We start from the raw sequence: 24806 nt of genomic DNA on the forward strand, positions 1-24806 counted from the left end.
GACAATCCTGGCACATCCTGGCACTCTACACAAATTGCCTCTGAAGGGTGATCCAGTACTGCAAATTCTACTGGAAAAGGATCTTACAATAGGACACAGCACGAAGGTCACACATCTGGTTTTTTCCCAATTTTCTAAAAATTCAGATGCCAGCCACAGGAGAAGGTAACATCATAAACACAGATGTCCTGACAATAAATTCCTGCGAGTTTAGACAAAAGCAGGCTGTGTTTAAAGCACTGTGCACATGATGAACACTAGTGCTGGACATCGGCCTGTAAAATCCCGTCCTCCATCATGAAACTCCAACCCCTGCAAGATCCCAACCAACTGCCCTTGGCATTTGGCACATTTGCTCTAAATTCCCAGGTAAGGTCTCTGCCCTGTGCTCAGGGCTGGTTCTGCTCTCCTCCTCCTGTGCCCATGGGCAATCCCAGCTGGAAAAGGCCAGCAGCTGCCCAGGGTTACCTCCATGGGGTTGACAGTGATGGTGAGAGCAGAGTCGTCCCAGTCCATCTCGTTCTCCTTGCCCGTGTCCTGGTCCCGCATGGTGCGCTGGTGTGCGGCGCGGATCCGGAACACGCCCAGGATGATCATGAACACCAGGAAGCTGACACACACCACGATCACCACCGTGGCTGTGCTGGGGACAACTGCAGCCAGAAAACACAACACTGCTAACTCCTACACTGTAAGGGGAAATTGCTTCAGACAAGTACTTCATGCATATTGTTATATTTCATATATATTACACAAAGGCAGTTTGTCTACAGCCACTTAAAAGGTCAGCAGGAAAGGAAGAACTAGGCTTCATTTCCTTAAATATAATTACATCAATCTGAAAGACAAAAAAACAGCTCAACTTCAACGGCTGAGAATCCTGACCTGAAAAGGGATGAGGGTTTGCCAAGTTGTGACCAGAGAGATCAACGAAGGAATGATGCACTGGGTGAATGAACTGTGGCTGTGCAGCAATGTGATTGGCATGTTCCACTGGGCTGGCTGTGTGGATAACATTCACCTAGAGACAAACAGAAAGCGTTAAACTCCAGAAACCCAACAGTATCATTCTGAAAATATAAAAATAAAGAGAAAAAAATTTAAAATTTTAGTGCCTTTAATGCCATTTTCTGATGTACTTCCATCTAGTTGATGTAAGCATACTATCAGTTCTCTGGTAGCACACTCTCACTCCATTTGCTAAATTAACAATCTGTGTTTTCAATGCAACCTTTCCACCTTCATACCACCATTAGCCAGACTGTTTCTTCTACAAATAATTTTATTTCAAGCTGAAACACAGGACTAAACCCACATTTATGTATAAAATACTGCCTGAAATGCTCCCGTTTCCTAATACCGATTTACAGGACAAAACCTAAATCAAGAACTGGTCAGTTATCTCTCAGCCGAGGCCAGCAGTTGCATGCTGCAGGCTCCCAGGCCCTGGGCAGTGACCCACCTCCACCTGGAACTCGTTGCTGACGTAGCGCCCGTTGAGCTCCGAGCAGAGCAGTTTGAACTTCCTGTCGAACAGGGCTGCCGTGCGCCAGTTCCTGTAGCGGATCAGGTGCAGAACCTCCTCGTAGTTAGCCATGGTGTCCACCCCTGCAGGACAGGCACTGCTGCAGCAGCTGCTCTGCAAATCACCACTGCAGAGCCCAGACAAACGCCACTCCATTGCTTCACCTACGGTTTCTTGGCCAGCAGGTTTTCAAGGATACAGAAAGGGTAACACCGCTGACACACACGTGTGGCTCCACTGAAATCCTGTGGGTTCGTTTTGTGATAAAATCCTAAACCCTGAGAGTCTTTGAAGGGATTCTGGGAGAAAAGAATGATGCATGCTCCTAGGCACTGGAGTACCCTTGGAAGGAACAAGCCTTTTCTGGGGCAAAATCTAACTGCAATTCCACAGTCCAGCTATTTGGAACAAAGTAAAGAACAGAAAGGATAGTTCTAGAATGCTGTGTTTTCTAGAATCACAGCTTTCCGTAGAATTGCTGTGCTTGGAATTCTAAAGGTAGTCCAAGCTACCTAAATTCTAAATTCTAAAAAAATGAAGCATTTGGAGTAAGGTGTTACAAACCACCTCTCTAGATCTGCTCCCTGTGTCAGTCCCTTCAGAGCCTCCCAAGAGCAGCAGCAGGAACCCCCACCTGTGATTATCATGCCCAGGTTGGAACTGCTCATCTCAATGCCTTTCTGCTGCAATCGTGTCATGTCAATCTCCAGGCTTTCTTGTTCCTGATTTAGTTCCTCTCCCAGCACTGTCACCTCACACATATCCAAGTTGTGCATGATCTCTTCAGATACCAAAGACTCTTGAACTAAAAATCAGACAAAAAGCCAAAGATTTAAGCAGAGACACCAGAACAAATATTAAAATCTAGGCCTGAGGAAAACAAGTATTCACAAAATGATAATTTTAAAAATAAAATACAAACAAGGGATATTTACATGAGGATAATGGCCTGGACTTATTATCATTTCCAGGTAAGTTTTTGTTAGCCCAGACCAGAGGATCTATACCTTTTTTTCCCTTCGTGGATTCTGTATTAAAGCCCACACCTCTCTGCAGGAGCAAGATCCGCCCCGCCCCGAGGTGAGGGTGGGACACAGTTACCTGTGGGATCCTCATCCCCATCTCCCTCGGGCTCCACCTCCCGGGTGATGGTGCTGATGATGCGGAGCTCCGGGAACAGGGAAACGCCCTCGGAGCTCTCGAACTCTGAGGCAGAGCGGGCAAAGTGGTTGATGCCACTCAGGCTGATTTTTGGCTCCTCTGGCTGCAAGACCATGACATACCCCTCCACAGAGGGAATGGAGACACAGGCCTCTTCATTGAAACACCTGAGAGACAGAAGCAGTTTTGCAGTCAAGGTGGTTATTTCAGAGGGAAGCACAATTACACACAGTAATTGCTTTATACATTTTTGAAAAGCTTTCTCAGACCCAAGAGTCTCAGATAAATTCATCAGCTGCCCTGGAAAGTAAGGAATAGCCACCAAGGGAGCAATCTCACAATTAATTTTTACTTACAGTTACCATTTGGCCTCATTTCTACGTTTTGACTGAGAGCCACAGGTAACCCCTTTAATGAAGCTGTGACACTGGAGACACTCCCAGCACTCTAGCAGTACTTTCCTCCCCATCTTACACACTCCCTACTCCATTCTCAGGCAGAGAGCAGAGCATTGGTGTGGAAAACATTTGCTGTACTGAAATGTGGGATGGTCACACAGCCCAGGACTCCTTTGGTTCTCCCAAGTGAGGCCCAGGAACACCAGGCTCCACCAGCTGCACACAGGGATGCTCCAGCTCAGCACCAGGACATACTTGACAGTGCTGGTGATCTTCAGCCTCCGAATGCCAGGAGTTGGGAACTGGCGGGAGTTCAGGTAGGAGATGTGCTGCATGGCCTTGTCAATCCTGTCAATGTCATCCCCTTCTACGGTCAGCGTCGATTGGCTCGGGTTCATGTGGACCTGAAAACAAGGAAGAAAACCCTAAGAGAACACCCAGCTGAGTGACATGATCCAGCAATTCTGGAGTTCAGCACTGCTAAATGCAGGAGAATTGCATCCATATTCAAAGCAACAGGGTCATTATTTCCCAGCCTTGTGGCACACAGTCTCAGCTCCCTACTCACTGCCTTACCCTGGTGCAATGTATTTCTGTTTCATTCTTTTATGAAAAAATCTAAGCACATACCATAGTTTTGGTTCTAGTAATACAGAAGAGAGACAGCTAACATTTAAGAGAAATTTAGCTCTGTTCACACAACCTTGCTACTGAAAAAGCCACATAATCTCATTTTATGAAGCTGCTTGTTAAAAATCTCTTATTAGACAATCTGCACAGATGGTAAAACAGAGGCTTACAAATATGGAATTTCTCTTCAACACTTAAAAGACAGCAGAGTAACTTTCATTTCTAAGACCAGGTTTATACAAGAAAGATTTCCTAGTTTTATGTAATATTAATGTAGAATGCCACAAGAGATGAGCTTGTTATATCTGGGGCACCCTGTTAACTCTGCCAGCAAAACTTGTAACTCTGATCAGGGAAGGAATATACATGCTCCCCTTTGTTTATATGCAAATTTACCTTCACACCTTTGCCAACACCATCAGCCATCTGCAAATCCAGCCCTTCTTTGCAGGTGTAGAGGCAATCAATCACCTTCTTGTTCTCCAGTTTACCAGAACGGATCATCAACCCTGCCAGATTGCCTCGGAAAAACTGAGCCATGTGCAATTCGCCACCTTCAAAACACCAGGGAGGAAAAATCTTTACTTGTCATGATTCTTTTTGCTTTTTCTTTTGTAAAACAACAAGTACGCCAGCTGATACACACAGTATTATACTCATGCGGGTTAGTTTTCATCCAGTCTGGGTGTTAACCTTGTGATTATGGTCAGGCACAAAGAAAGAATTAAACAGTTCACCATGCACGTGGCCTTCAGACAGCTGTGGCCACCTTGAACTGACTGTTCCACGACAAACATCTCAAAAGAAGCCCCATACAGTGAGGTGGTGCTCAGAAACCAAACACAATGGGATGAGCCATGAAACCTGAAGCTTCCTGCTGAGGTAACACCTCCTCCTACTCAGGACACAGGGCAGCATCCCTCCAGGTGTGAGGGATCTCCACCTAAACCAGCACTGCAGGCTCTCCCTACACTCCAAGGGTAGAAAGGGGCTTTCTAAAGTCATTCAGCTCATTCCAAGAGCTGCCCAAGAGTTACCTGCCCCCTCTAAAGGTGCCATCTTTTCTCTGTAGATTCAAGTGAGCAGTTTAAACCCAGGTAACTCAGCTGAGTTAAGTCTGATAAGGGCAACCTAACAAGCCCTTTGTATCTCAGTGTTTTTGAAGATGATGTCACCATGATCAGCTAGTCCATCTTGCAAAATCCTGGGGCCACAAAAAACCACCTGGAAATGTGTATTTTCAAGTTCATTACTTACTAAGCAACCTGATTTTTAAGCTTGTTTTAGAAGTTTCAAGTGATAAAAGATCCTTGGTACAACTCAAATATTCAGTAGTGAAATGTCCTGTTACAAATTATACCATTTTCATATAGCTTCAGCTGCTGGAGCCCTGGATGCTGCTCCCTTCTTGCCAAATTGAATTGTGATGCACAGCTAGAAACCCCTGGCCAATTACATCCAGACTATTCCAGCAATTCTCAAACTTTACAGGAAGGGTACATATCTTGAATTCACTTTAAAAAATATACACTAATTCTAAGTATCCCAACTCAAGACACAAAATCCACCGAACTATCACCAAAATTTGTTATGAGGAAATAACCCTGTAGCAAATCTGAAATACCTGGTAGCCAAAGCTTTTCTGCCCATTCACAATTAGAATTTTATATAAATATCTGACCAAGTGAGTATCCCCTGTAAATTACAGGTCTGTCTTTATAAGCAGCATGATCTAGTTATGAGATCAGTCTTGTTCTGAGAGAGGAGCAAAGGTACCTGAGTTCCAGAGGTCCTGCCCAATGTACTGAATAAATTTTATAATAAAAGGCACATACCTACATGCATAAATACATACATTTATATAGGATGATGTGTGTTTATGCTTTAACAAAACTGGATGAAAGAGATTATAGATGATATTTTACAACAGCAACTTTTTTCACCACTTCACTGCAATCACAACCGTTGCAGATTGGTACATGGAAGTACATTTGGATGCAACCAAAAAAATACCCAAAACAAACAAAAAAACCCCAAAACTAAGCAGAATTCAGCTGATGATGCTCTGCAAAGAGAAGCACAATGAAGACACAAGCCTAGGAGAGGATTATGTGAAGGTCAATGGCCCGAATGCAGTGCCTGCATTTCATGCTGTGTGCGAGATGAAGCGATGTCTTGGCTTAAAAATGAAATAAAACAGTAGGGAAAAAAACTCCAGCAACCTGCAGAGGTCTCGGGCACAGTTTCATTGTCATTTTCACTTCCTGTATATTCTGTAGAAAAGCAAGACAAAGAATAGGACAATAGGGAAAGGACCAAGTAGTTACAATTTGGCAAACTCTCAAATCCCAGAAAATACAAAGCAGCACATCCCCCAAAGCTTGCTTACATTGGACCCAGCTCCTCAAGGATTATGAGTTCTTGGAAACAAAGAGCTGCAGTGCAGGGCAAGACACATCACTGTGCTGTTACAGTCATGGCACCACAGCACAAAGAGCCCTGCACACAAGCAGCAAGAGCTGCAGAACCAAGAGAGGAAACCTCACACCAAGCACCTTTAGTAAGACAACACAAGTCTAACAACTGGCTCCATTTGAGGGGAAGTTAATGTGAGATCCAGACTAATCCAGTAAATCACCAAAAGGTATTGAAAGGTAATCAAAAGAAGCCATTATCAGCACAGATTTCTTAATCAATAATAGAATCACATGTATTGAGCAGTCAATTTATCAAGTGGAAGCACCAAAAATGAATTTTTTAAAAAAGAAATGTTAAAAGAACTTCTTTAAAAGGATAAAATCTCTTTCTCCTTGGAGATGAGCTGTATATACAACTTAGTGCAGCCTAAATAGAGCAGACAATAAAGCAGATGTCTATTTTTATAAGCAGAAATGGTAAAATACCCAGGAGACAGCACTGCTGTGCTGCTCTGCAGAGCTGTCTGCTGGACAGGCTTCCATTGATGAGAACACTTTTCCTACAAGATGCCTTTCAACCTACTTGAAATGAAGTGGTCTGCTTGGTAATCTGAAGTAGATGAGGTTTTGTTACAACTCCTGTTACAAATAAGCTAACAGTATTCCCCATGGCCACCACAAAAATCGTGTTGATGGAATACAGGCTGGTGAGCAGCCTTGTATTTCACACACCTGTGGCCAACGAGAAAACAAACAAACACTCATGGAAAAAATTACTCAGAGGAAATATGTGATACCAGCTTGGAGCAAAACCCATCTGCAAGAGGCAAAACAAGTTACATTTCATGCACTAAGAAGTCCTGCTGGGTACTTCAAGATAACCACAGAGATTTCATTAGAAAAAGTTAATTAGAAGTATTAACAATTGTCAATATTTACCTTGCCAACATGCTCCAACCACCAGCTGTGTTTCTATCTTGGAAGGGTGGAGTGGGTAATCCTCAGTGACCGGGAAAGGATCATAGGAAACCCCATCCACGTACAGAGACACCGCGGGAAATTCAACGTTGACCACGTAGTGGTGCCACTCTTTGTCACACACCTGAAGAGACAGTTTTAAAAATTCTGTCTTTTTTTTCCCATTACAGTTCAGTAACTGAGCTGGTGCCATGTTTTACATAAACATACATGCAGTTGTACCAACGACCTACAACACGAGCCTGTACAGACACAGCTGATCTTTCACACACATGGCACACATCTGAAAAGCAAACTGACTGCCAAACATCAATAAAAAGTTTCTTTATTCTGTTGCCAATACAGGAAGCTGCATATACTTCCTTTCCTTTAATTTTTATATTAAATAACAGCATATTTCAATCTAAAAATATCTATCTACATGCATGCACATCCTGAAATATTGTTATAAGACAACCTTACTTGACAAAGGACAGGTATTTGCTGAGAGGAACTGTTAAAAAAACAGGACTATTTATCACAGATCCAGGGGGCTGAGAAAACGTCACATGCTCAGAAGTACTGGAATGCTATAATAAACCTGGAATAAATACCTCCTGTTTTTTCATGCATTCCACCTTAGAGTGCATTTAGTGAAGACAACTGATGTCACAGCTGTAAGACTGACACTGTATTTTCTACTTTATATTCAAGATGAAAAGCTGAAGCCAAGCCTGCCACTTGATCACAAGTGAAACAGGCACAGCTGGGTTCTGTAGAACAGGAGTCAGGAGTTTGCAGCGGCAGAAGTATTCATTACTAAGTACACTGCCAGGGGTGTTAGCTGTCACTGGCACTCTCCCCATCAGCTCCCAGGCTCACCTGGTTGAGCTTCCAGTGGAACTCGGCAGGCTGGTAGGATTTTCCCTGGGAGGGATCCTGGCGGAACAGGAAGACCAGGCGGCAGTTGTGCACGTACAGGGCGTAGTGGTGCCGGTTCATATCTGCACAGCAGTTCAGTTAACAGCGTTATTTCCTGCACTGGATCCTCACCAACAAAATGCACCTGCTCTGCAATCTCACACTTAAATACCAAAGTCACTGGCAGGCAGTAATCAGTGCAGAAGTAAATCAGGCAGGGTAAGAGGAATGTAAAACATCTGCAGCAGTAGTAAGGGCAAACACTTGAAGAACCCATGAGGCTGCAGGACAGAGAAGTCTCTATCCAAACCCAACCTAAACCAAGGCACAGCACTGAAGAGCCAGAGATAAACCTGTCAGCAGGAGAAGAAAGAGCTCTGCTTGCAAACAGAAGAGCTTTTTTTGATACAAATGGCAATTATGGAAACACGGTTATCACATTTCCTTCTTATTAATGGCATTTTCCAAACTATTGTTTCTGTGTCATAAGCAGAGAGTGAAATTATGCACAGAATAAAAAAAACCAAAAACTTAATCCCTGGAGAAAGAGAAATTATATCCTCGTAAGAAAAATAAAGATATAGCAGCAAATGCTGTCATTAGACCTGATATGTGTGTCTTAATGTTTTTAGGCAGCATCAAGAACAAGGCTATCTTTGGAGATGCAAACTTGAGGCTGCAGTGCCAGAATAAGAAATCTACCACAGTAAAAGAAGTGCATGATGTAAACTGAAACAGAATTAGAAAAACAAGTCTGCCCAATCTGAAGCTACATAATCTAAGGCCGAGCCTAAACATAAGCACAACAGTGATTTTTAAAGTCAACTTCATATAAATTCCAAGAAAACCTTAAGGTAGAGAAAACACTGTCACATGCGCTGCCAGAGCACATAAAAACCCGACCAACCACAAAGACTGTTTATAACTGAAGTATTGACAAACCTGTCTTGTCTGAATTGCACAGAATTGTCTCTTTCTCCTTGGTTCCGGGCCCGTGCCTCATCCATACTGAAATCATGAAGGGCTCTTTCAGATTGACTGTGACGACACCATCTGGAATCTTCACAGCCTGTGTGCCGTTAAACTCGAAGACCTGGTCGCTGTCATGGCCATTATCGGTGGGCAGCCCCACAGTCCAGTTAGCAGCACTGCTTGGAGGGGGGAGCAGCTCAGCTGTGCCAGAAGCAGCACCTGCAACACAAATGCTCAAATCAAAACAGAAATTTAAAAGACCACCACTGGTTTCAAATTCAACTGTTTATCTCAGCACTAATTTCTCAGCACCAACTGTCAGGATTATGCACTACCATCACCCAATTCTCCTTTTAAATAGTATGGCACTAATTACAGGCATCTAATACCATGGCAACTTCCACAAATTTCACTTCTGGATAGACAACTGATCTCAAAATAAGCAAAACTGTTTCAACCTCCGCAGCTATAGAATCTGATTTTGCCTCCATCTCAGGAACCCTTTCATTAGTGCCACTTGTCCCTCAGCCTCACAAGCACGATGCCTTTCTCCAGACACTGTGAGACCAGAAGTGATCCAGCTGAAGAGAGGGCACAAGCACCCCCTCCCAGCTCCCAGCACAGTCAGCAGCAGGTACCTTTAATGTCACACTGACCTCAGTCAGGGAACAGCTCAGGAATTGCCCAAGTCTCTGGGGCTACATACTACTCAGACTTTCAATTACTTTCAACTGCGGCTGAAGACATAAATCATGAGTGATAATTTATCCTGTCATCTCAATTCTTCCATATGGCTACAAAGGACTCCACTGACTTTTTGTAAGACCTTTAACTGCAGCGTAAGTGGATGCCAAGGGCATTTATTCCTAGGGCAAGCACAGTACAAATTTAACTGATCCAAGTTAACTGGTTTTTTCTTGGTTTTCTCTAGTTTTTCCTCAAGTATTTCTCAGATTGCAGCCACTACATCCATCATGCTCAGAAAAGTAGAGAGGCTTTAACAGCTATGCCATTCCACACAAATTCTTCCAACTCTTCAATATGAATCTCATGCAAGGGACATTATTAGTCTACGTAAAACAGCAGAGAGGCAGAAGAAAGAGATTCTTTACCTCATCTGAGAATTATTGTAGAAGTCACCTTCAGGCAATTTCATGCCTTTTGCTGCCAGTGAGGAAATGAGCTGAAGGAAACTATGTGCAAATGAAGACCAGATCTACTCATTGATTTCTGGTCTAACATAAAATTCAAAGTAAAACTAGTAAGCAAGAGAGACCACTTTTATTTTAACAAAAGCCTTCTTACCGCAAAGCCTGTGGATGGATTTCTCAGAGTAGGTGTCTCTATCACAGCCTTTACCAATATGATTGGTTTCTAGTTCCACCGTTGCTTCAACTGAGGTTATTGGCTCATCACAGGTCTCCAAATGCATCCCAGGGAACAGAGCCAAAGAACCAGTGCCAGGCTCGTATTCTATTCTTTTGCTCCAACCTGAATATTTATCCGAAGAAACAACATTAAAGATCTACTGTGTTTAACTGAAGGTACCTTTAGCAATGCTAAAAGCAGAGAGGAAGGACAGCAAACTAACCTTGCCAGCCAGGCTTGCACGTAGGCTTAATGCTAATTTTAACCAACACATCCTCAGCAGCTCTCTTCTTCCCACAGTCATAGGCTGTTACTGTCAGTTTATACTGGTGTTCTTTACCATAGCTTAACTTTTCTGTGTTTTTTATATAACCTGACACAGGAAAAAGGCAATTGTCAGACATCAAGACGGTTCTTCAGGGTCATTACTGCATACAACACATCCAGGTACCATCTATGTACTTCACACAGACTTGAATAAACTCATCTGCAAGTGCATTACCCTGCACTGTCTGACTTTTCAGGGCCAGGCTCCAGGCCCAGGCCCTGCCGGGCTCCTGCCCAGGCCCCTGTTGTGTGGGTGGCCAGTGCCAGCCCGCCCCGGCTCCGTGTCTCACCGTCCTTGTCGATGGCAAAGGGCACGTCCGGCGTCACGATCTCATAGCTGCAGATCTGGCTGAACTGGGGGGAGCAATCTGCATCCACGGCCTCCACCCTGAGCACGTTGTCATACCTCTTGCCCTCGATGACCGTGGCCTTGTAGGACTTCTCCTTGAACACCGGGGCGTACTCATTCACGTCGTTCACCTGGATGTGAACTGTGGCCCTGCAAGGACACACACAGGGCTGCCAGGGCCTGCCCACCCTGCTCCTGCCAGCCCTGCCTACAGCAGCTCCCTCTCTGCCACCAGAGCCACGTCAGTCTTTCAACCTGACAGCTCAGAACCAGCTCTGCTCCTGTGCAATGGGTTCCAAATGGCCTCCCTCCAACCAGCCTGGACCCTGTCTCCCCATACCACAGAACTCACCACTGAAATGAAGGTAAATGGCATTTATACTACCAGAGAACATCTACTGCAAGAATTACACAGCTAGGTCAAACCAAGGAATAAGAAAGGAAAACCTGTGTTGAAGGTCTGTTTCCTGGGTACTTTAAACAAGGAAAAATCTGCATTTTATATTTGCCTTTTTTTCTTCCAGTCCAGTTACTTTCATGAATGTGAAGTTTGGGTTTTGATTAATAGGAATGATTGCACCTGGTTCTGAATGACTGTTACTTCTCTCCTGTTCAAAGAAATGCTTTTAGGGTATTACAGATTCTGCCAAATCAGCTTCTTCTTTTTCACATGAAGCCATCCTTCAGCATTCCAGCTCTCAGAAACGAGCAACCACTGACTAATAAACACAAAAATCTCAACTACCCTAACTAGGAAAGCAGTGGCTTTTTCTCCAGTGTATTGCTATATAATTCAGTGTAGTTCTAGGTTTTGTTTACTATCACTGGTTATTTGCAAATAAAACTCAAACCCTTGTATAGTAGTCATAGAATCGCAAAGTTTTGTTTGTCACCAAGATGACCTCTGCTACTCTATTCCTCATCTTATTTATGCCTCTCTCTTTGCTTCACATAACTGCTCATCCCCCACATGCTCTGCAGATGTTTACACCAGTGTCAAACAGTTATTCTCAAGTGGGTTTTCTAGAGACTATTTTATATTGTGGTTTTTCCTTAGATAAAGATAAGCTAAAACTGCTTTGTTCCCATTCTTTAATGTAGGCAGAGATGAGCCCCATGCTATTGATTTTGGGTTTTCTGGTGGGGCTGTCTGGAAATGACAGAAACATGAATGCTTTGGCATTTTGTTAAGCTTAATAGACTGACTTCTTGAACCAGATTTTTGGATTTAGAAACTGAACTTCAAAATAACGTCCAGGCCTGGTACCCCACTGCAAACTCTACCGACTCAAGACAGATTTTAAGTGTATCAGCAGCTTCCCTGCTTCTATCCCCCCCTGGTTTTCTAATGCAAATCCAGAGACATCAAGGGATAAAGCAGTACCACCTGAAATAAAAATGAAGGGATGTCCAAGCAATTCATGTCCATTTTGCTGCTCTTTTAATCACTATTACTGCCCAGCTTGAACAGGAAGGTTGGGCCAGATGAGCCAGTGTGGTCCCTTCCAAGCTGACCCTTTCTGTGGTTCCATGGAAAGCCCTCTAGGATGAACACTTGGTTCACATTTACTCTCAGTGCACAGACCATAAATCACCACGAGCAGGAGACCCCTCGGAGCCAAACTTCCCGTCGGCCCACCCCAGACTGACTTACTTGTGGGATTTTTTTGCATTTGCTCCATCTGGTCCCTTCCCACAGTCGTAGGCCTGGATGGTGAACGTGTAGTCCTTCTGCAGCTCACAGTCAAGCTTTTCCTTGGAGCGTATAATTCCCTCACCAGTGGATTTATCCACTACCACTGCTTCAAAGGGAACATTCTGCCCGTGGATTTTAAATCCACAAATCTCACCTACAGAGTTAAAGTAAAGATAGGTTAGAACTGGTCAACATGATGATACATTTTTAAAATAAATGACCAAATATTTTGCAGCCAGGGGTTTGTGAGGGTCTGTGGACAAAGCAAGAGCACTGTGCTTTAAAATGGGTGAATTCTGGGAACTTTAGTAAAAAGAAGCAAACGTCTGCCTTCCAAGCAACTTGTTTACTTTGCATCCATTCATGCAGGAGTACAAAAGAGAAAAAGAGAAATGTAGACAGGCATTTCACAGGAGTACTTGAGACAGCTCTAGGGCAAGAGTAGATCTTATGTGAGCGTACAGCCAAGGCCACTGGTAATACCTTCTATGCCAAGCTACTGGCAATAGCTGGGCAGCTGGTTCACTTTGACCAGAGCAAGAGGTTAAAATGCACAGTTACAAGTCAAGGGATGAAAAGGCTTCGAGTACAGGTTCAGCACCATAATTACAGAAATTCTGTCAACAGATCAAAGGACAAAGTCTTCCTGTGCAATGTACCTGGCTAAAATCAGGGAATCAAAATAAACTACTGAATGAGAAAGGTAGAAATACCAACTTCTCAGGCATCCATTTCAACAGCTATCTACTAACAGAGGCCAAATGTTAGTCAAGGAAGCTCTCAGGAAATGTTTAGAAGGTTTTCCTTCTAGTCAAACTCTTCACTCTACAAACTTGGAAGAGAAGTCCCCAGCACATCATTTTTAAACACATCACGACTCCGGCTGGCACAGCTGGGTGAGCCCAGCACACAACAAAAGCCACTCAATAAACTGTTTGACCACCTACACTGTGTTTTTACCTCTGCAACTTGTTATATTTTGCTGGGGATTTTTCTCACACCAACAAAGCCCACTGTTTTGATATTATAGCTGCAGTGGTTTCTTAGTACCAACAACACACTCCTGATGAAAACGTGTCTAGAGGTATTCAAAAAAAGGGGGATTATTCATATTTTAAACCACTGAAGTCAGTCCTGAAGGGTGTGTACTGCAGGAAGGTGCTGTAATGCTTCAGCACTTCAACATCACTTCACAAAGCATGTGGAAAACTTCAGCTGTCCCAAAGAAGTGATCTACGAGGGAAAAAGATCAGAAAATGCTAATTTTCCCCAAACAACTTCTTCAATGTCCACACAATGTACAATAACCCCAAATGGTTCAAATGGATGTCTGATTTACAGATATTTCTAACCAAGGGTTTGGTTACATAACACTTTTTATCAATATATTTTAAAATAGAAAAAAACTGGGAGAATAAATGGGACAAAAGAGCATGACAGGATCTTCTGTTTCAGTGCTGATTCCCCATTTCATAACCAAAGTTAGTAGGTTAATATTCATAAAAGGGATAGAAAGAACCCTTTATCACCTTCTTTGGTGACTGTCACCTCAAAACTCTCTAAAGGGAAAAAAGACAAACCCATGTCAGTAACAGGAAAGGTTGAATGGGAGCAAATAAGGAAAAGGCAAAGATGCACACATTACACAGAAAAGCTTTGGAAAAACCATATTTTAAAATTCCAGTGGTGATGTGCTGTAACTGTTACAATTTTAGAGTTTTAGTTATGGTAAATATGATTTAATCTTTTAACTCCAGGTTTTCATTTGGAGAATTTAGAACTATTTCATATGATCAAGGCTTTGTTTTCTCCTTTTCTTTTTTTAATAATACCAACTGCTAAATGAGATATTTCAAAAACTGCATGTTGATGAATAACTGCCCATAAAGCAGAATTTACCTGAATTTATTTACATTATTCTGCATAAAGTATTGCCATCATTCGTGACTAAAAAACATACACATTAAATTGTAATCTTGATGAACACAAGTTTTAATTTAAGGAACGTGGAGAGGGAGCTATGTTTTCCTAGCAGCATAGCATCTAATTTGACACAAAAATGGATGAAACACTATTGCAACAAAATTCCCTCTTAGGTTAGCTACCAGCTATGTGAGGTAGCTAAGTGAGGCACGGACGGGACAAGAGCAAAATCTGCTTGCTGACAGTGTCATCTCCTCTACAGGACACTTCTTTTGTAACTATCCCCCTGCCAGCCTTGCCCACAGCAGCAGAGTTCCCTTCCTAAGCAAACTGGGGCTGGTGGCATCAGCACTGTCCCACCCCAACATGGGAAGCTGCCTCCAGGGAGAGGGACCCCAAGGGCTTGATGGATTTTGGGGATTTTTTTAAAAGAATCTGTAGAGATTCTGCAAGATCCTTTTCAAAGCTCTCCACATATTTATGCTTTAAATTAAAAATTCCTAACCCCCACAAAATACTACTTGCATCCCAGAATAGCAAGGGGGAAATAAAGGACGGTGGCTGAGAAGTGGTTTTCTCCAGGGGTGGGTGAAGAGGGACTGAATGAAGCCCTGTTACAGGCACATCAAAACACCCAGGGAAACACTTCAAACATCTGGCTATGAGACCCTGCACTGCACATTCAGCTGTGTGAAGGCATCCAGATACAGCAGTGTCTGTTTCAAACGTAACAGAAATTCAGTTCCTTTGTGCACAGTAAAGGGGAAATCCCTGCTTGAGACCTTCAGCCATCAGACTGGTTTTAGGCACAAACAATAAACATACAATAAAAAATGTAACCGTCCTATTTTTAGTTTATTGTTTTCAGCAAAACCCCTTAGGATCAAATTCCAACATGATTCAATTTGTAATGTAGAAGAGAGTCACTGAGGAACACAAATGGTCACTGTCTTCTCAAGCAGATCTGTAACAGTGAGGGTGCAGAAGACTGATTCCATCCTGTCCTATGTGCCAGGCAGCTTGACAAGGCAAGCTGGCATGACTACATTCATCCTGTTCCAAAAGTGTGTAATTTCAGATTAAAAACCATATAAATAATCCAAGAAATAAACATCTACATAACCCCACTTATTTTTACACACCTGAATTTTAGGGTCCTACCCACAGCACAGAGTGAGCACAGCAATAAACGTTACTTTTACTTGCTCCACAGTTCATGTACTACAAAGCATCTAAATGAACTCGTTTTAAGATGTTTCGACACGCTCAAAATTAAAATAAAGCAAAAAAGCTCTACTTAAAGTATTTTAAATCTGCAGACAGTTCAGAAGTTTCCCAGCTCAGCTAGAGGGCACAATTAATTAAAATATCCAGCCTTTTGAAGCATGAATAAATTTGATTTATAAGTAGGAGTACAGCAGCAAGGGCTGAAGCAGCCATTTAATCCTGAGCAGGGCTTTGTTTGCTGTGAAAGCACATCAGCAGCCCCGTGGGCTCCTCACACGGGAGCCCCCAGACGTGCTGGGCACCAGCAGTGTCTGTGCCAGGACGTGAGCACAGCTCCAGCAGAGCTGGGAACAGGCAGCACTCACCCAGCCGGGGCTCCTCAAGGACAGCCTGCAGGACTGCTCCATTCAATGGCCCACAGAGCCCCAGTCCTTCCACACTGATGTAACCCAAACCCAACAGTCTCATACTGAGAATTTCTTTACAGCGTTCATGTGCCATACTCTAAACTTAATTTCTTTAAATCCATTGCTCTGCTCCTGCTGTTACAGAAATGTCCATTTTTGAAAGCCAAAATATATTGTTTATACAAATATATTCTGTTTATACGATTTCCAGTTGATAAAAGTGTTCATTTAATGAAAGCAACCCAATGGGAAAAGTCTCATTTAAGAAATGCTTTGACATCGGATTTTCCTCAGCAAACACAACAAAATATTTGAAGATACTCTGACAGTACTTTCTTGAAAACATTCCTATCCAAGAGGTATAAAACTGCCATTTTCAGAATCTGTTCAATGCTGCTGAACTACCAGCACCTACATTTAAAGCACTTAGGAACTGCAAGAGGTGATTCACATTCTCCTCATCCCTGAGAACACAAGTCAGGCTTCCCATTCCTCTTCTTAATTAACAGATTTTGTGTATCCCAACACAAGCTTTTTCGTTTGGCAATGAAAGTTTTTTGTCCACAGACAGCAGTTTCATTTCCAGTTAAGACAGTAGAAGAGCCTCTGCCATATGTGCCCAATGCATGAGGAAATTTGAATTTCAGAGGTTTAGCATTATCTCTCAACTTCTGAATAGCAAATTTACCATTATCTTCAGCTTCATTGGAGATAATTACAGCCTTATGACAATGCAACAAAACTGTTACTTTAAGCAGTACCTCAAGGAAATTGTGACCAAACTGCCATAAAACTGCAGCATTCAGTGCAGTCAGCTGCTGAACCTTTCAAATGGCTCTTAATTTAATTTAATCACTCTCCTATCTCTTCCTCCTTGAAGCCAGGCTAAGCAATGCTCCCAAAAAATGGCTCATGTCACATCCTTTAGGTACTTCACTAGGATTCTTAACTCGCAAATTTTGTTTAACCAAATAAGCTTCTCCAAATATCCAATTTAAGCTTGTGTTATCCACTACAAGTAATTTAAATACCTGCAGATGCCCAATGGCATTCTTCAAACACATCTTTCTAACACTGTCAAATTCAAAAAACTACTTTCCTCAATACTGCATCCAATTAATGAATACAGTATTCTAAACAAAAGTTTTCAGAAAAAAATCTACTGCAGAAGTTTATAAGAAAATTGTCAGTGCTATGCTCAAACCGAAGAATTAGCCCACACTTGGCAAATATCTTGTGTATCATTCTCTATATCCTTTGCTAGAGGAGAAAAAGCCTTTTCTTCAGCCAGAGAAAGTTGTTCAGTTTTTAAAATACACTAGACTGTTAAGCAAACTTATCACAGACATGCAATCCTAATTCTACTAATTAGTATTTTCACTTTATTAAGACACAAATAAAAAACGCTAAGGAAATCAGAACTCTCTTCAGAATGGTAAGAAAATCATTGTTTAAGAACTCCCACGCTGAATGCTGTGAAATGTGGAATCTGGAGGATTGAGGAAAAGGATAGACACTATGAAAACAAACATAAACTACCAGAAAAATTACAATGTACATGTGAAATTGAAAGAAGCAAAGTACTTTCTGGTTTGGATACAGCTGCAAACCTGAAATAAAATACTGGTCCATGCACACACATTTCCTAGGATCTATAAGCTTTGAAATGTTATGCCACTGTTAGGGAAAACACACTAACACAGAGCATTTGCCCCCAGGAAAGCATTTCCACAGCTTCAAACAGAAATGCAGATGAATTCTTTACCTGCAAAACGAAGAGGTGCATCTTTGTCCAGGGCTATTAGAGGGGGATCCAAGAGCACTGTGTTGTCATTTTCTGTAACTATGCCATGATAGGTTGTTTCAATCCATGGCTTATGCTTGTTAACTGAAGGGAAAACAAAGTACAAAGTCAAACCATTTGAAACTGGCAATATCTTAAAAAATATTTTATAATACTAATTTCTGTATTTTCCTCTTTTGTAATTCTGAATCAAGGTTTTAATAAACTAAAAGATTTGAGACAAAATCCTGGCTAAGTATGTTCAGAAAATTTGAGTGTCCCTGTAGGCTTTCCAAAAGTAACTCAGAGAATTTAAATTAGTTTCTAACTATGCTGGGATTTAAGATGCCCCTGAAACGCAATTCAAAAACCTGCTAACAGTGATGGGGAGCTGCTGTCATCAGTGTGACACCAGCAAAATCTCAGTCAGCAACAAGCTAGGGAACACAAAACACAAGGGTTTGTTTCCACCGTGCTTCCCCCAACCATGGAAAACTGGTGCAATATTCTTCAGAACATGAAGACTTGTTCTCATGTCAGCTTTTTGTCCTGAATAGGGGGTTTCACTATCATTAAGAAAACAGGTGGAAAAGAGATCAAGCTTCATTTCTTTAGTAGTCTTTTCAAGACACTGGGAAACTCCATGAAGAAATTTCACACAAGAGAGTGCTTCACCTCTGCACAGAAGAGCCTCAAACTGATCACCTGAGCCTGTCTCAAGATGACTGGTCTTCCTCTGCTGCAAAGAAATGCAGTCTCTTTCCTTGTCAGCCTCAAAAAGAGTTTCTTCTACTACATCACTAAAGAGGCAAGATCAAATCATGTTATCTACTAGGCTGTCATCTACTATGTGACAATCCAGCAGGAGAGTTCCTTAATTATTAACATTTAGCTTTATTTTATGATCCCCAGCTCAGGTGGTGGAGTGTGACTGCCTGAGCTGCTCCTGGAGGGTTACGGTTCCTTAACAGCACAATTTTCCCACATGCAATTCTGGAAAATTGCATGTATCCAGCTGCTTAGAGCCTACTGGAAAACATCCTAAAGCGCCTGAAAACTGCTCCTTACCAGACAAAATCAAGTAATCTTCAGCAAACGATGTACATAAGAAATGCTTTGCTAGAGGTTACAACAAACCCACCAAAGAGCATTCCGCAGGCAACATCACCCAGGCTCTGGTCTGCAGGAGATCGAGAACTTAAAACTTATGAAATGCATGCCTGTAGAATTACAGCAAAATATACACTACAGCTTGAACACTACCACACAGCTGAGTCCTGCTATTTCACCTCTACAGAATTCTATAAGCAGATTGTCAAAAGGCAGGCAGAGATGGAAGGCTAACCCAGACTCTTGAATCCTGTCCCTTCAACCAACTAAAATGGATTCATGTCATGTGCCATATGCTTACCTAGGGGAATTAAAAACAGTGATGAAAGGACACTTCAATAAATGATTATACTTAGAGAACTCATACAGGAAACCATAATACTCCCAATATGCTTCCATCTGCAATCTTTTACTAGTTAGTAGCAACAGAAGACAGGATATATCATCTTCATCTGTAACAATGCAGCAAGAAAGATCTCACAAGGAACTTTTTTAATGCAAACTGTGTTTAATTACTCCATGTGGTTTTACTTAATATGGCACCACTCTCTTTATTGCCTCAGTAGGCTCACAGAGGCACACTTCCAGCATGCAGCAGAGCCCAGAGGCAGTAAATGCCAAGCACACTGCTCTATTTACCCAGAGAAGCTCGGTGCTGCAGCACCCTCCCAGAACACGGCGTTTCAGAACAAACCTGCTCCTCTCAGAGGCACCAACACAGACTCCTCCCTGCCAGGGAAGGTGCCAGCAACTGCTCGGGTCTGAGGCTCCCATGGAACACTCACCCACAATTAAACCTGGTCTCAAGAAAACCGTCTCACCAACACAGCTTTGGCTTCAGGAGCACAAGGAGGTCAGAATTGTGTATTTTTATGCCAGTACATCCAGGACAGTTACACCCCAACTGAAAATCTGAGTACCTCCATCCATTCATCTCTACCCTTGCAAGGATATGGTGTAAAATACCAGAACAGATCTCTGCCAGAAAAAAACCTCCATCTCCATTCTAATGCTTCTGAATGTGGATTACAAAAATACTTGGGGTTTTTTTAATGTTCTGAGAAATCTTCTCCTAATTTAGCAACCTCCTAAATCCCACTACTGCTGGGTAGGGAGTTCTATAAAACCTTGAAGTACTGTAACCACATATGAACAGAATTTTGAGTATGCTGAGCATCTGCAGAGTCTAGTGAACCTTCAAACAACAGGCCCAGTTGAAAGCAAAGTCATGTCTTTTTATTGTGCTGCAGACAATAAAATCATAAAGCTTAAACCCCTTTGTGTTTTGGAAGGCTAAAGCATCACCAGATTTTAAAACATAAAGCTTAAATCCCTTTGTGTGTATGAAGACTAAACATCACTGGATTTTAAAACACCAAACTTACTGCTGAATACCCAGGAAAAGCCCATTATCCATATTTGTCATCTACTGACTTCAGCATAACCGGAAGGAACACACTGGAAGGAACTCTCAAGCTAGCATTTGAAATATGAAGTACAGCTTATGAGCCATACATCACTTCCCTTCAATCAAATGAACCAAGTATTACCCTGACCTCAGCTGCTTAAATAGCATTAAATGCTGGACTGTGAAGGGGTAGTTTAATTGTCACAAAACTCCAGCAATCTACAGAAGTTGTTCAAAGACAGACTGGTAATTTCAAACCAGAACAGCAGCCTATCCCAAGCTTGACACTAACAAAGTGCCCTGAGCTGTTAATCTCATCCCATTTAACTGGGATAAACTACACGGGTTTCCTTGAAATACAATATTCACACTATTTGTAAGTGCCTCAGCTGGAATCTGCTGTAAATCCCAACCAGCATTTAATCTAGTCAGGTGGGGGGAGCTGTGCTGGCACAGGCTTGCAGACTTCTGCCTGCCTTTCAGTGGGCACAAAGAAATGCCAAGGCCAGCTAAGCAGAGGCATTTCCCGGGTGTCACCCTGAATGGAGACGCTCCTGCCGAGCCCTCCCTGCTGCCCAGCCTGACAGCCGGGAGGCACAGCCACCTCCCAGCTCTGCTCCCGGCAGGTCACTGCTGCTGCAGGGGAGGAACTGCACGTGTGCCTCCAACACCAGGTTTGAAAATACCATCTGCTCACTGTCTCCTGAAGCAGAACAGACCAGCCTGACCGTTCTGCAGCAAAGGGAATGCTCCTCAAAGCAAGGATGCTTCCTTCCCAAGAGGTGCAGAACACAACCAGCAGAACACAATCCAGCAGATAACCAGCAGCAACCTTTTCCTGCTACCTAAAAGAATTAATTAATGTCAATGAACAGGTAGGCAGGGCAGCTGGGTTTAGGGCTAGTATGGAAACTTTATTCGCAATCTATTAAAACAATCAGATTAATTCAGCTCTGTAATTTGAAAGCAAATACTAAAATTAAATGTACTTATCAAAGTCCTTTCTGAGGACTACTGTTTTCTTCTTACAAGTGGTCGGAAGTTTATTTGAGTCAGATGGGATCTGGCACCTACATGAGCAAAGATTTAAACACACCTCACCCAGAAAGGACTGTAGTTGGAAGCCTTTTCTTCTACATAACTACTTCTAATATACAGTGCTGTCTAGCTATGTTGCATATTGTTAGAACTGAATCAAAATGATTCATATAAAAAAAATTTCTTAAGAAGTAACTGGTTAAACATATTAAACTCAGTAACAAGTAGTAGAGTTTGAAAGCTAGTGACAGTAACCACAAAATCCTCATTCTGAACAAGTACCTTTGAGACCTCATGAAAAATGCACAGAAAAATTCACAAAAAGAGAACTATAGTCTCTGTTAATGCAGACGAACTAATAAAGAGTCCTTTACTGGTCCTGAAGGTCTGACAAAAACTGATTACTGTGTATCTTTTGCTTAATTGTCTTCCTCTGGATGCAAGAGATCACAAGGAAGCCTTTCAGTGAGACAATAAAAACTCCAACATGTCTTACCTTGAACAGTTGTAATTTAGTACTGTTCTGATGAAATTTCAAGCTGTGCCATTAAAAGAACAAATCTGTGTAGTACCTAACCACAGAAAAATACAGTCCAGCCAAGGAGTGAAGAGCTACACAATAAAATATGCCTTCTCCACCCTGAAAGCAAAGCTGAATAAGAGAAGGCGTAGCCTGACCTGATTACAATGTGTGTTCTGTCCTGCCCAGCCTGCCACTCACAGCTCCTGCCTCCAGTCTCCAAGAGAAAAGACCCAGGATTAACTTTGGATACAAGCAACTTTAAATAAACCAGTGGTAATGAAAAGATGTATTGCATTTGTTTATTAAACTGGGTCTTCTCAAACCTAGAATTTTATCAAAAGTCATTGTCCTACAACCAGGTCCAAACAATGGGATAAAACTGAACCCAGGTTCTGCTCGAATGCTGACTTCCTTGATAGCATGGAACTTACCCACAGTATGAGGTTCCAAGACAAACTTCCATTTCCACTGCTGGGAACTGAAGGCAGCAGCCAAGCGTGAGGGAGTGAAGCCAGGAGACTCACCTGGAATACCCAGGAGATGGCCCAGGACACCGATTAAGTGAGGGCATGGACATCCACCATTACCCTCTATGGCCCCTGGCTGAAGGAAAACCCGGGGGCTGAAATTCATCCCACAGTTTCACATCTCTGTCTTGGACTCCGTGCCACAGTTAAGGAGCACTTTTAACTCCTGCTCTGGAAGCTCAACAGCCATACACTGGAGCACAAGATAACATTTACAATCTATCAGTTGCCCACACTATCAGCCTGTACAATTAACACTACCTCTTCAAACACCACATTCAAACCAATAGCTGTAGGGATTCAACAGGGTTTTATGAAATTGTATTTTGCCTAGAGAAAAATCACTTGTTTATCATCACTTAGAGACAGTTTCCTGGTCTCCACCAGTCGCCCCTATCTGATTTTCTTTGTACAAAGATACATGGAAGTTTTGCTGCAAGCCTGATGAAACTAAGAAACATGCAAATGACTGATTAGAAACTATTTGCAATTTTTACTATCCACAACTGCAACAGAAGAAACATTCAAAGCACCAAAGACCCTAGACAGATGATACACTGACCAAATTTGAATTTGGATAAAAGCCTGTCAAAGAAAACAAAGATTCCACCACAAAACAGTTTAAATAGGATTAAGACAACAAAGCCTTAATTTCAAGTGAAATTTAAAATGTTTTACTCTAAGCAGAACACTGAAATAGAAAACAGAAGCCTTTAACTACAAACACTAATTTAGTAAACGTTATCTTAAGTGTTGCTAATTACAATGCAAGAGTGGAAACCCCTTTCCTTTTAACTGTTGTCATATTTATAAACTTTGCTCCTTGAAAGGAAACAGTATTTAGAAATACAGCAAACATCACCCCAGTATAGCTGGCACTTCTGGCTCTACTTGTTGACTCCATTTAAAAATAGGGAAACCCACTGGGAGCAGTAGCTGCAACTTGTTTTCAATCAGATACAAAGCAAGTGAGATGAGACCTAATACTACAAACAAAGGACAGACAGACACTTCTTCAAAGGCACTGAGGTTTCCAATAATCCCTTCTAAAGACTCCTAAGGAGGTTTAGTCCCTACAGAAGCCAATGCGAGTCAATCAGTACAAAACAAATAAATTAGAGTGCAAAACAAGATTTATTTAAGACCAAGGCTTCCGCCTCACTGAACTCTCCCATGCTGAGGTATCATTTCTGTCTTTGACAACACTGATAATGCCACAAGATATGTGGCCCTTAACACCACAAACCACATTTTAGAGAGACTCCTGCCAATGGAACTAAAGAGAATGAGATAAGGCTCAGAGAAATGGCAGAAGAGCTTTTCTTCAGAAAACTCTAATGACTATAGATGTTTTTTCCTCTCTGCATAACAGCTTCAGAGCCACAAGCCACTCAGCTATCACACACTTGGGCTTCATGGCAGGAAACACTGCTTTACCCAGAATACCAGAATTCTAAGCTGTGAGATGCTCACATTATGCAGAGCTGTGGCCTGACCTGGGTTTAACTTCAACCCTTCTAACTTGCACGACACACTGAAGCCCATGAGCCCAGCTTCTTTCCTTCTCCTTAAAAAAATCTTCGCAATTATCTGCAACTGATGACTTCGTGTCTGCAGAAACATTACGATCTCAAACCAAAGATACATTTATTAAGTCTAGAGAAGTTTCCATTGACAAATTTTCCAGCTACCTCAGCAGACAACACAACCTGCAGCCTGGTAACACGGGAGAAGACAACCAGCACAGGAGTTTTCCAAACACAATGTATACCATGCTTGCCCAGACCATCTCTCCTCCATTTCAGTTCCCACATTATTTTAAATAACATACAGAAAAAGCGATTAAAATTGTTTACATGAACAGATGGCTGTATATAATACTTTCCCAAGCACTATACATTGTAGAGAGGTCTAGTAATGGTTAATTCTCTCTCTTCCCAGTGGTTTCTTACTTTCATAAATACTTGAAGAACAAAAAAGAACAGGCCACATAAATAGCCAAATTGTCGCTACATAATACTTTAGGGTAGTATCCCATTTCCTTGCCTCTAGAAAGGGAAAACAAACCTACCTAATCTCCAGCCCTATATTAAAAAGGCTACTCCCGTGTCAAAGAAACATCTGCAGCAAAACTGTGGT

At 42.2% G+C, this 24806-nt stretch overlaps 1 protein-coding gene across 4 annotated transcripts in view; it reads right to left on the bottom strand.

The window, feature by feature from the left end:
• Positions 1 to 24806, bottom strand: part of CLSTN1 (calsyntenin 1) — a 29659-nt gene that overhangs the window by 2554 nt on the left and 2299 nt on the right. The window contains exons 2-18 of one of the 4 annotated variants that reach the window (XM_030231922.2): positions 18044 to 18166; positions 14251 to 14280; positions 12680 to 12875; positions 10967 to 11175; positions 10573 to 10722; positions 10287 to 10472; positions 8952 to 9200; positions 7971 to 8092; positions 7071 to 7233; positions 5937 to 5987; positions 4111 to 4268; positions 3340 to 3488; positions 2627 to 2853; positions 2160 to 2330; positions 1463 to 1608; positions 886 to 1021; positions 469 to 653 (exon numbers count right to left, since the gene is read on the bottom strand). In XM_030231922.2, the coding sequence (XP_030087782.2) occupies positions 469 to 653; positions 886 to 1021; positions 1463 to 1608; positions 2160 to 2330; positions 2627 to 2853; positions 3340 to 3488; positions 4111 to 4268; positions 5937 to 5987; positions 7071 to 7233; positions 7971 to 8092; positions 8952 to 9200; positions 10287 to 10472; positions 10573 to 10722; positions 10967 to 11175; positions 12680 to 12875; positions 14251 to 14280; positions 18044 to 18166 (2651 nt within the window). The remainder of the gene's footprint in view (positions 1 to 468; positions 654 to 885; positions 1022 to 1462; positions 1609 to 2159; positions 2331 to 2626; positions 2854 to 3339; positions 3489 to 4110; positions 4269 to 5936; positions 5988 to 7070; positions 7234 to 7970; positions 8093 to 8951; positions 9201 to 10286; positions 10473 to 10572; positions 10723 to 10966; positions 11176 to 12679; positions 12876 to 14250; positions 14281 to 18043; positions 18167 to 24806) is intronic. The other 3 variants (XM_030231923.2, XM_030231925.2, XM_030231926.2) reach the window with 3 other exon arrangements.

Source organism: Serinus canaria, chromosome 21 (genome assembly GCF_022539315.1).
Source record: "Serinus canaria isolate serCan28SL12 chromosome 21, serCan2020, whole genome shotgun sequence".
NCBI classification, from domain to species: Eukaryota; Metazoa; Chordata; class Aves; order Passeriformes; family Fringillidae; genus Serinus; species Serinus canaria.